This window comes from Alosa pseudoharengus, unplaced genomic scaffold (assembly GCF_046254945.1).
Source record: "Alosa pseudoharengus isolate Yale_2024_CS ecotype anadromous, Long Island Sound unplaced genomic scaffold, YU_APseudo_1.1 YU_APseudo_1.1_scf_4, whole genome shotgun sequence".
In the NCBI taxonomy this organism is placed as follows: Eukaryota; Metazoa; Chordata; class Actinopteri; order Clupeiformes; family Clupeidae; genus Alosa; species Alosa pseudoharengus.
The window spans coordinates 2,600,126-2,612,625 of record NW_027468774.1 but is presented as its reverse complement, the minus strand read 5'-3'; the positions used below and the strand labels follow the sequence as shown (position 1 = coordinate 2,612,625).

Sequence of the window (12,500 nt, the reverse complement as noted above, 5' to 3'; positions counted from 1 at the left end):
CACTTGAACAGGGACAGATAGCCCATGAAGGATTTTGCAAGGGATGTTTCACCACATTCTGAAACTACACCTCCTCCCCTTTCCAATGACACCCCACTTGTGAAATTCTATGGTGGAAAATTCCATATTTAGCCCCTCTGAAAATACATTATATATTTTGTGAAATCGCAGAATTTCAACACTTGAACAGGGACAGATAGCCTATGAAGGATTTTGCCAGGGATATTTCACCACATTCTGAAACTACACTTCCTCCTCTTTCCAATGACACCCCACTTGTGAAATTCTATGGTTGAAAATTGCATATTTAGCCCCTCTGAAAATATAATATGTATTTGTGAAATTGCAGAATTTCAACACTTGAACAGGGACAGGTATCCCATGAAGGATTTTGCAAGGGATATTTCACCACATTCTATAATAATGTTTCACCACATTCTGAAACTACACCCTCTCCTCTTTCCAATGACACCCCCTATATGAAATTCTATCGTTAAAAATGGCCCTTGAAAATAAAATGTATTTGAGAAATTGATTATTTTCATCACTAGATTTGGTCTAGACTTCCCATTTGTCATGGGAAATTTATTTTGGCCTATTTTTCTGATTATACATTTTCAGCACTACATTTGGTCCCTATCACTTAAAAGTCATTTGCCACATTTCTGTCATTTTTGGGGCCATTAGTGTTTCTACCTTGTCTTATTGGGGGGCAAGCATTGAAACTGCGTAGGGACCCTATAGGGCTAGTAGGATTTGTTATTATGCTTCTTTCTAGTGCCATGGGAGTCCATGGCAGCACATACAAATGTACATAGTAAAATGCTCAAACTTTGCACACTTATTCTACTCAGGCCACTTATTCACTTCAGGCCACTTTTCACACCTATATGTATCTCCACAATTGGAGATACATATAGGAAGAAACCTTGAGTGGATACAAGACTCAAGGGCCTGACCTATCTGCCTAGTGTCAGTTACAGGGCAGTAAGGTCTGTACTGTATACATAATAAATTAATAGGTTAGTTAGGTGTACAGAATAGAACACAACAACCTGAGGTATGTTACAAAGAGGTAAAATGGTTACATAACCAGTACGATGTATGCATGAATCCTATTTAGTGTCAGGAAATTCAAATAGTCCAATGTAGGGCATGTATTGTCCATAGGGATTAGGAATATCTCAAGTACTCATATCTCATCATATCTCAAGTCATATCTCAAGTACTGGGTAGCTAGGCTGCACGGGCCAGGAATCCAGACAAGGGGACTGCAATAGGCAATGGTAAGTGTTACGGCCAGCTCGTTCCCAGACCGAAACATAAAGAGGGACACGGACAACAAGGTTCAAACCAAATATATTAATTTATTAAAGTAAAGCACAAGGTTACCAATAGCAAAATGTCTAGGGGGAAATGAATGGGAGTGGTGGCGTGCGTGTATGAGTGTATGGATGCAAAGAAGCTAGTGAACTAGGCCTAAAGACAAAGAAAGAGAAAGAGATGTAGAGTTAGAAATGAGGGGAGAGAGCAAAGTGTGAGAGAATCAAAGTGAGTGCCTGCAAGAAGTAAGAAAAATGCCTAATCAGAAAGATAGGGAACCCCTAATATAGCCCCACCCTAACCATAGGTGTAATCAATGAGGGTATTAGCCCAACCAGGCCCAGCCCTTCCCATGCACTGACAGGAGAAGGCCTGAAGGGGCACAGGGTCATCACATAGGGCAGTCATAGGGATGGGACTTCAGGTGCGATGAGGGCCAAACACAAGGATGGCTGATGACTGGTAATAGTTTATCTCACAAGTGAGGTAAGAGGGAAGAAAGAGAGATAAATAGTAGGTATTACTATAAGTCATGATGGTTAGTATTAATAAGTATATCAATGGTATTATATAGTGTTATACTATAGAGACAAAAGGCAAGAGAGGGAGAGAAGAGGGAGTTGAACTTGCCTAGGAGAGAAGAGGGAGTTGAATGGCAAGACAAAGACAAAAGGTAAGAGGGGGAGTTGAGAGAGAGAAAGAAACAGAGTTGTACGGCGTGACACATGAAAAGTCCATGACAGCGCTATGCTACAGCAGCATACCTAAGGCATGGTGAAGGGTAGTCAGTTGCCACCATGACACGCATGACTAGGGCGCCAGTCACATGAGGACACAGCAGAGGTGGTCCATTCCAATAAAAACCCGGAAGTTCCACACTACACCATACCTAACTATGGGAGGCACTAAAGATGTATGTTTTAAGTCTAGACTTGGAAATAGGGAGGGTGTCTGCTTATAAAATTGATGGAGAGAGTTATTTCCAGAGGAGGGGTGCGCTGTAGCAGAAAGCTCTGCCTCTACTGTTGGGATTACAAGAAGTCTAGTATTCTGTGATCGTAGCAGTCTAGGTGGGTAATATGGTACTAAAAGATCTTTAATATAGGTGCCCAGCCATCTTTGTATGTTAGAAGTAATATTTTTAAGTCAATGAGACTTTTAACAGGTAACCAGTGTAAAGATGCTAGGATGGGGGAATTGTGTTCATATTTTTTGTGAGTGCTTCAGTGTTGACTGACCAGTCCAGTGTATTGTACAGATGTATCCCCAGATACTTGTAAGTGCTTACCACCTCCACATTGACCCCCTCAATGGTAACTGGGAGCAGAGCGGGCTTAGACCTCCGGACATTGCACAAAGTCCTTCACCAGGCTCCTATATTCCTCCTCCTGCCTATCCCTGATACACCCCACAATTGCAGTATCGTCTGAAAATTTCTGCATGTGGCATGACTCTGTGTTGTAGCAGAAGTCAGACATGTACAGGTTGAAAAGGACTGAAGAGAGCACTGCTCCCTGTGGAGCTCCAGTGCTGTTGATCACGGTGTCGGAGAGGCAGTTCTTCAGTCTGACGAATTGTGGCCGCTCTATCAGGTAGTCTGCAATCCAGGATACCAGATGAGCATCCACAATCATCTGCAGGAGTTCTTCACCCAGTCTGAGGGGTTGGATGGTGTTAAAAGCACTGGAGAAGTCAAGGAACATGATACAGCACTCTTCCCCTTGTCCAGAGGAGGGGGGATGAGGGGTATTTGGTGGCTGTAGACTGGTGGCTTGTGAAAATCGTTAGTGTAGTCGCATTGTTCATGATCATGTTGTGGGGGAGGGGTGCATCAGCCTTTGATGGTGGAGGTGCATGTTCCACTGGGAGTGGTGAAGAGGGGTGAAGTGTGAACCGGCAGGCAAGCAAGCAAGAGCAGTGTCTCAATTTAGTTGACTTTGTACTCTGCACAATGACAATAAAGTTGAGTCCAATCTAATCTAATCTATCCCTAGTGACCAAACATCACCAACATTATTGTGTGGCGAATCCATGACCCAAGTCTGGTTTCGGTACGAGAAAGCATTGCCAAGATATGAGCTCATTTCCTGTAACTTTAGTACCTCCTAGTGGTCCAAGGTCACCAAATATATTGTGTGTCCTCGGGATGGGGTCTTAAGTCCATATACCAAGTTTTGTTTCTGTACGCGAAAGCATTACTGATATATGAGCCTACATCCTGTGATTATAGCGCCCCCACAGTGGTAAAAAGACTCCACATTTATTGTGTGTTCTTAGGATGGGAAAACATATAACCAAACAGTGGGTGCCTTGCAGCTTTGATGCTTGGCCCCCAATAAAAGGAAAATGTACAAACACAATGGGTGCCTACACTGCTTGGTCCCGAATAATAGGAAAGCGTAAATATACAATTGGGCTTTGCTACTGGCCCCCAATAAGAAAAGGTAGAAACAGTAATGATGCTTCGCAGCTTCACTGCTTGGCCCCCAAAATGACCAAAATGTGCCAAATGACTTGAGTGATAGGGAGAAAATGTAGTGTTGAAAGCCACAATCAGAATAATAGCTTGAGGATTTTGAAATTAAAAAAGCGTATTTTCTTGGATGGAATTGCTCATGAAGGAAGTCATTGGAAGAGGACACACTCAACTATTCATATACGGTGGAAATGTTTGCAACAAATCAGTCTTGACCAATAGGGACCAATTTTAGTGTATAAAAACTGCAATGAGAGAAATAGGCCATGGGAGTTCTAATCGAAAACAATGCCATTTTATGCGATGGGGGTTTCACATGGGGGGTTGTTATTGGAAAGAAGAGCGACTAGTTTCGGAATGTGTTGAAACAGCCGATGCAAAGGACATTATGGGATGTGTGTAGCTGTTCAAGTGCTGAAATTCTGCAATTTCAAAAATACATATTATATTTTCAAAGGGCCAAAAAGGCCATTTTCCACCATAGAATTTCACAAGTGGGGTGTCATTGGAAAGGGGAGGAAGTGTAGTTTCAGAATGTGGTGAAAGATCCCTTGCAAAATCCTTCATGGGACATCAGTCGCTGTTCAAGTGTTGAAATTCTACAATTTCACAAAATATATACTGTTTTTAGAGGGGCGAAATATCCAATTTTCCACCATAGAATTTCACAAGTGGGGTGTCATTGGAAAGAGGAGGGAGTGTAGTTATAGAATGTGGTGAAATATCCCTTGCAAAATCCTTCATAGGCTATCTGTCCCTGTTCAAGTGCTGAAATTCTGCAATTTCACAAAATATATACTGTATTTTCAGAGGGGCAAAAAAGGGCATTTTCCACCATAGAATTTCACAAGTGGGGTGTCATTGGAAAGAGGAGGAAGTGTAGTTTCAGAATGTGGTGAAATATCCCTGGCAAAATCCTTCATAGGCTATCTGTCCCTGTTCAAGTGTTGAAATTCTGCAATTTCACAAAATATATACTGTATTTTCAGAGGGGCTAAATATGCAATTTTCCACCATAGAATTTCACAAGTGGGGTGTCATTGGAAAGAGGAGAGAGTGTAGTTATAGAATGTGGTGAAAGATCCCTTGCAAAATCCTTCATCGGACATCAGTCGCTGTTCTAGTGCTGAAAATCTGCAATTTCACAAATACATATTATATTTTCAGAGGGGCAAAATATGCAATTTTCCACCATAGAATTTCACAAGTGGGGTGTCATTGAAGAGGGGATATAGTGTAGTTTCAGAATGTGGTGAAACATCCCTTGCAAAATCCTTCATGGGATATCTGTCCCTGTTCAAGTGCTGAAATTCTGCAATTTCACAAATACATATTATATTTTCAGAGGGGCTAAATATGCAATTTTCAACCATAGAATTTCACAAGTGGGGTGTCATTGGAAAGGGGAGGAAGTGTAGTTTCAGAATGTGGTGAAATATCCCTTGCAAAATCCTTCATGGGACATCAGTCGCTGTTCTAGTGCTGAAAATCTGCAATTTCCACAAATATATACTGTATTTTCAGAGGGGCAAAAAAGGGCATTTTCCACCATAGAATTTCACAAGTGGGGTGTCATTGGAAAGGGGAGGAGGTGTAGTTTCAGAATGTGGTGAAACATCCCTTGCAAAATCCTTCATGGGCTATCTGTCCCTGTTCAAGTGTGGAAATTCAGCAATTTCACAAATACATACTATTTTTTCAGAGGGGCTAAATATCCAATTTTCCACCATAGAATTTCACAAGTGGGGTGTCATTGGAAAGGGGAGGAGGTGTAGTTTCAGAATGTGGTGAAACATCCCTTGCAAAATCCTTCATGGGCTATCTGTCCCTGTTCAAGTGGTGAAATTCTGCAATTTCACAAATACATATTATATTTTCAGAGGTGCTAAATATCCAATTTTCCACCATAGAATTTCACAGGTGGGGTGTCATTGGAAAGGGGAGGAGGTGTAGTTATAGAATGTGGTGAACGATCCCTTGCAAAATCCTTCATGGGATATCTGTCCCTGTTCAAGTGTTGAAATTCTGCAATTTCACAAAATATATACTGTATTTTCAGAGGGGCAAAAAAGGGCATTTTCAACCATAGAATTTCACAAGTGTGGTGTCATTGGAAAGAGTAGAGAGAATATGTTGAAAAGTCCGATGCAAAATGACATGTAGGCCGTAGGGAATACATTTACTGTAGAAAAACTTCAAAATCTGCTACCAACTCTACATACCCCCCCCCCCAGTGTAAAATGAACACAATTATTTAATAGAAAAAAACATAACACAACATGTATCAAAAGATCCAGCACAGAAAATAAAGAAAAAACTACATAATCTGACACCCTCTACATAACCCCCCCCCCCCCACCAAATTATTTAATAGAACACAAAAGGCAACATTTCTCAAAACATTCGGCAGTGGAGTCAACAGAAAAAAGATATACAGGCTTTTGAACGTCTGTGAACAATGCCTGTTCATCTGCAACAGGCACATGCCTGTATTATCGCGGATTTGCGGTCAACACTGGCCCCTTGTGGACGAGGTAGAAAATTGCATTATTTAAGGTGGAACGGAAACTTAACTCCCCCGCTATCTGAAAGTGGTCTTCCCCCGCGGAAACGAAAGTGGTGCTAACTTCAGCCTCGTAATGAAATGAAGGTGTCATTGTTTGGATACTTCACACACACATGCTTTTTAATTTCACAGACTACAACTACCAAGCTGGAATCAAAGCACATCGATTCCCCTCTCACACCCTGCACGCACTTAAAACAAATAAACAGGCGTCTCAGTCTCACGCATGTATAGGCAAAACTGTATCAGACCGGTGTAACGTTGGTAAATCTTCCATTGCACACAATGATTTTTGTAGCACGTGCAACAAATGACAATCGAAAGATACAATTACAGTGCTGCTATCAATTTGCTTGGTATAACCGTATTTATAGTTTTCTACAAATGCAATCAATCAAATTGGCCTCCATCACTCAACTAACGGTAACATTACCTGCAGTAAAAACCAAGCATGTCCGATAAACATCCTTAGATTTATTTCGGCTTCAAGAAGAAATGGGAATTACATTTCATGTGAACATCGTCCTATCCTTATTAGACGTTCTCTGCGGTAAACTAGTCCTTGTAGGAAGCGTCCATTGTTTTTTCCAACCCACTTTTAACTTCCAACAAAATTACGTCTCACTGCAACGACGCGCCATCTAGTGGACAAACGACTAGGCTACTTATCGCCAATACTGGAAATGCAGCCATGATGATGATGATGAATATTTATTTTGTCTTTCTTTTAATCCTACTGAATTTGTAATTATGTATCGGCCGTTCTAATACCTATAGTATGTGGGTGCCTGTGTGTGTGTGCATGTGTATATGTGTGCACCGCCATCTACAGGCCAATGAGTGTACAGTCACTAAATGTACACATAACCTAATTTTTTTTAGACCCCCCCATGGATGAAATTCTACGAAACTTGGCATACCCCCAGAGAATTCCAGGTCAATCATACACATTTGGTGCAGTTTTGAACATCTTAACTGAAGATGGGGGCGATTAAAGCAGAATAATATTGCATTTTCATTTTTTACCGGGGGGGTGCAAATCACAAATGAGTGATTATGGTCCAGGTTGATGTGGGCCCTTGAGACCAACATACCATAAAAGATTCTTCATCCTCAGTGCCACGGTTCAGGTAGTTATTTAGGAAAAACTGTTTTTTTTGCGGTTCGGGGGGCCCAGCACGGGGGGGGGGGGGGGGGGGGGAGTGGCCCCCGGGGACAAAACGAAATTTTTCCGTAAAAGTCTAGTGGGGCTACATACCCACCAAATTTCATGTGCCCCGGTGGTTCGGTGTCCCGGGTATCGTTGACCAAAAATTCAGGAAGTAGATGACGGGGGAAAAAAAAAAAACATTTGACAATCCCTATATGACCGCTTCGCTAGCTTCGCTAGCGGCGGTCATAATAAACTTTTCCGTGTCATACAACACAACTATTTATTTTAACATCATTCAGGGGCGTAGATTTGCGTGGGGACCGAAGGACGTGTCCACACCAATGTCAAATTACGACTGTCCCCACCAATATTCAGGTTGAAATGGGGGGGAAAGCGCTCACATGCGCTACACAAAGAGTTAAATCATTTCTCACTTCAGTGCTGCGGATCATCTCGTACAGATCTTGTAATGTGCAGTAGCCTATAAGAGTAAATCGCGCTGATTTGAAGTTACCTATAATAACTACCAGTGAGCAGTCTCCTGCGCAGCATGCAGCGCTTCATCTTTACTTCACTAAGCATGAAGTGCGTCCAAATTCACACATTCTTCTCTGTTGAACTCCTCGAGAAGTAGGCTACTCATCACACATGTGTCACATGAAAGAGCCTTTTCTCAGCTTTTAAACGGTGCTAGCTAGCCACTGTTTGCTGTAATAAACAGTTCGCGAGAAAAATTACTTCAAGAGATTTAATAATTATTCTCTGCGCCCATCTCCACATCCATTCGTCTCGGTGGAATATCGTAGGTAGGCCTACACACTCTTCACACAACACATGACAAACCATATATCAGAATAAACAGCAGACCTTACCGAACACAAAGGTGTAACGCATTCCCGTGTATAGTTGAGTAATCCGGTTTTGAAATAAATTATAGCAAAATTCAACTTGGTCTTTCGGCTGCATTTCTTAAAACTGAGCTGTGCTTACATCGCCTAGATATCTGTAAATATTAGAATCAGAGAATATACAGGCAGCTCACGGTTAAGAGTTTGTCAATGTAGCCTTAATGATTTCTTTTCACAAAATGCTAAGCATGCATGTATTTAAGTTTCTTAAAACTGAGCTGTGCTTAAATGGGCATGATTTCATAACAGACCAAATAGAAAATAAATGTTAAATATAGCCTACATATCTGTAGCCTACATATTAAAATCAGATTATGTAGGCTACACAGTGTAGTTAAATAAAGTTGGACAGTAGCACATTTTAATCATGGATAGTAGTTGGACATTTTAATAATTTTAGTGGCTGGTGAAAGAGTTGAGTGTTTGTTTTTTTTTCGGGGGGGGGGGGGGGGGGATGGGTTAGTGTCCCCACCAAAGCTCAGACCAAACCTACGCCCTTGACATCATTACATCTATTACTACATCTATAGACTATTTCCAATTTGTATTAAATTAGTGACTCACTTATCGTTTTAATGTTTCCAGATGTTTGATATCAGGACGTGAGCTGTCAGAACTGACCAGTTGAACGTTGTCTTATTAAAACGGACCCACCGCGGTGACGTTTTTGGTGGAGGTGTTTAATAGTGACTCAGAAGAAAGCAAACGTTTGGACAATAAGCACATCCACACACTATGTGGAGGTAAACTGGACAGCCCCAAACCTCTGAATAGTTCTGCTTGTTGTTAAATTGCAATGTTAGCGGCCGCCAACGGGGGGTGCATAATGTCGGCAGGATCATTTAAAAGGCAACTGCGACTATTGTGCGTCTGTCCCATTTCTGATACCGTGGGGGAAGAAAATTAAACCGTGGCGGGCCGCCACTACCAAATCAACATAGAGGAAACACTGCACACACACACACGCCACATCAACCGCAAGGAGGCCAAACTCCTGCAACAGCTGGGCAAGGTACACACACACACACACACATGCCACATCAACCGCAAGGAGGCCAAACGCCTGCAACAGCTGGGCAAGGTACACACACACACACACACACACGAGTGTGGAGATCAGACATTAGTACACAGGATTGTGGGATAGATCAGACATTAGTGCACAGGATTGTGGGATATCAGACTTTAGTGCACAGGATTGTGGGATATATTAGACTTTAGTGCACAGGATTGTGGGATATATTAGACTTTAGTGCACAGGATTGTGGGATATATTAGACCTTAGTGCACAGGATTGTGGGATATCAGGCATTAGTGCATTTAGTGGTTTTGGTTCACTATATATTCATTCCCATGCACACTTACTGTACGTCATGAGCATAGACTGTATATATAGAACTGGACAGTCTATGGTCATAACTGATAAAGTCCGTGAGTGGAACATGCATCGCTGACCCCCCCCCCCTCTCTCCGCAGGTGTTCAGAAACCCATACTACTTTGGACGAGTCAACAACTTCAAAATCCTGTTTGGAGTGGAGAAGAGGAGGTTGGTGCAGAATAGAGCGTCACAGACGATTCAGCATTACGTATACGCTCTGGTCAGAAGTGTGTGTGTGTGTGTTTGTGTATACGTATACGCTCTGGTAGGAAGTGTGTGTGTGTGTGTGTGTGTGTGTGTGTGTGTGTGTGTGTGTGTGTGTGTGTTTGTGTGTGTGTGTGTATGTGTATACGTATACGCTCTGGTAGGAAGTGTGTGTGTGTGTATACATACGTATACGCTCTGGTAGGAAGTGTGTGTGTGTGTGTGTATACATACGTATACGCTCTGGTAGGAAGTGTGTGTGTGTGTGTGTGTGTGTGTGTATACATACGTATACGCTCTGGTCAGTGGTCAGTCATGCATGCATCTTACAGAGCAGATGTGTGTGATGTGTAGCATACGTCTCCATTCAATTCGCATGTGTGTGCGTGCGTGCGTGTCTACGTTGTGTGTGTATGTGTGCGCTGTCAGTGTGGTGTGTGTGTTTGTGCCTGCGTCTAAGTGGTGTGTGTGTGTGTCTCATGTGCGTGCCTAAGTGGTGTGCGTGTGTGTGTGTGCGTGCGTGTGTCTTAAGTGGTGTGTGTGTGTGTGTGTGTGTGTCTTAAGTGGTGTGTGCGTGCGTGCGTGTGTGTGTGTGCGCGTGTGTCTAAGTGGTGTGTGTGTGTGTGTGTGTGTGCGCGCGTGTGTGTGTGTGCGCGTGTGTCTAAGTGGTGTGTGTGTGTGTGTGTGTGCGTGTGTGCGTGCGTGTGTGCGTGTGTGTGCGTGTGTGTGCGCATGTGTCTAAGTGGTGTGTGTGTGTGTGCGCGTGTGTCTAAGTGGTGTGTGTGTGTGTGTGTGTGTTCGTGCGTGTCTAAGTGTTGTGTGTGTGTAACTCTGGTCTTCCTCTGTTCCCTCAGCCACTGGGTCACCCGTGTCCTGTTGCCCTCCTCCCACCCCCCCCTCGGAGATGGCCTCATATGGGATGCCCCCCCCCAGAGGACTGACCCCATGGCCATCTGACCCCCCACCCCCCTCATGGACACACACCAGCGTCGCCCCCTAGAGGAGCTCCGGAGCACTGCAGCAGGCTGACGCTGAGCACTGGACGCTGCTGGACGCTGCTGGACGCTGAGCTCTCGGAGCCAAAATGGAGCTCGTCGCACTTCAGCAGGACTGGCGCACAAAACCCTCTTTGGGGACAACTGATGGATTTCTACTTTCTACTAACGAACAGCGTGTGATTCAGTGTCAGTGTTTTTCTTGTGTGTGTGTGTGTGTGTGTGTGTGTGTTGTAGATGTGCCGAGTTGTGAGATATTCTTGGTGCCAAAGACGTGTTGTGCAGCGCTGACGCTGTGCTGAGGGCAGCCGCCATCTTGGCTCAACTCCCACCTGCGGAGCTGCATCTGGTCAGCACAGGGCCGCCATCTTGGCTCAACTCCCACCTGCGGAGCTGCATCTGGTCAGCACAGGGCCGCCATCTTGGCTCAACTCCCACCTGCGGAGCTGCATCTGGTCAGCACAGGGCCGCCATCTTGGCTCAATCTCCACTGCTCCATAACAAAGCAACTGATGGCAGGACGGACTGACCCAGGTTCTGCTCCAAGATGGACGGGCCATTTCAGCTTCTTCTCCAAGTCATCAGTCAACAAACAGCGTCTTGTCCAGTCACCACAGATCCAATATGCAGGGTCTGGAGATAACGAACGAACTAACTGGGTGTGTTGTTCTCAGCGTGTGTGTGTGTGTGTGTGAGTGAGTCTGTTCTCAGCGTGTGTGTGTGTGAGTGAGTCTGTTCTCAGCGTGTGTGTGTGTGTGTGTCTGTTCTCATCAGATGTGTGTGTGTGATAGCAAAAGCCACCAGCATCAGTCAAGACTGCTCACAGAAAACTTCTTAACGAACATGTGACATCAGTATGAAGCTAACCAATGGAAAGATTGGTTCTCCTTGAGAGGCGGAGTCATTGAGGAACAGGGTGGGTGTGGTCTTCTTGACTGACATTCTTAAGATGAGCGTACGGAGGGCCACACAGACGTCTCATGAGTAATAATTTGACATTAATGATCATCACAGGCGATCAGGACCTCCTTCTGACCCCTGTGTGTGTGTGTGTGTGTGTGTGTTGTTGAGGAGTACATTATGTACGTGTAGCCCAGATTGTAGTTCTCTCACAGTGTTACATTTAATTAAATATCAATTAATCAGAACCACTAATTAGTCCAACTAACCTGCCAACAGAACCCGGCCCAGATCCCATAGCAACAGCTCATGCGCATGGGAACGTCGTCACCATCGTCACCTCACGTGGGAATAAGAGGTGCGTTCATGCGCATGGGAAAAGCATTTTTCCCAGTGAAAACGTCACCATCGTTGCTTCCTGTGGGAATAAGAGGTCGGAAACTGGGGAAGATTTTGCTGACCGAGTTGCCCAGTTGGGGGCTAGTCGTTATGTTGTAGTTGGTTTGTTGTCCTTGTGGACTTTGATATTCAACCGTTTTAATGTGAACTTGGGAATTTGCCGTTTGTCACTTGAAAGCTGCATATCCTTCTCTCAC

General features: G+C 43.8%; 1 protein-coding gene across 1 annotated transcript in view; it reads left to right on the top strand.

Moving 5' to 3' along the window:
- Positions 1 to 12,500, top strand: part of zdhhc16b (zDHHC palmitoyltransferase 16b) — a 39,526-nt gene that overhangs the window by 26,587 nt on the left and 439 nt on the right. The window contains exons 9-10 of the mRNA XM_076266877.1: positions 9,903 to 9,973; positions 10,864 to 12,500. The exon at positions 10,864 to 12,500 is cut by the window's right edge and continues 439 nt beyond it. Coding sequence (XP_076122992.1) covers positions 9,903 to 9,973; positions 10,864 to 10,966 — 174 coding nt within the window. The 3' untranslated portion in view covers positions 10,967 to 12,500. The remainder of the gene's footprint in view (positions 1 to 9,902; positions 9,974 to 10,863) is intronic.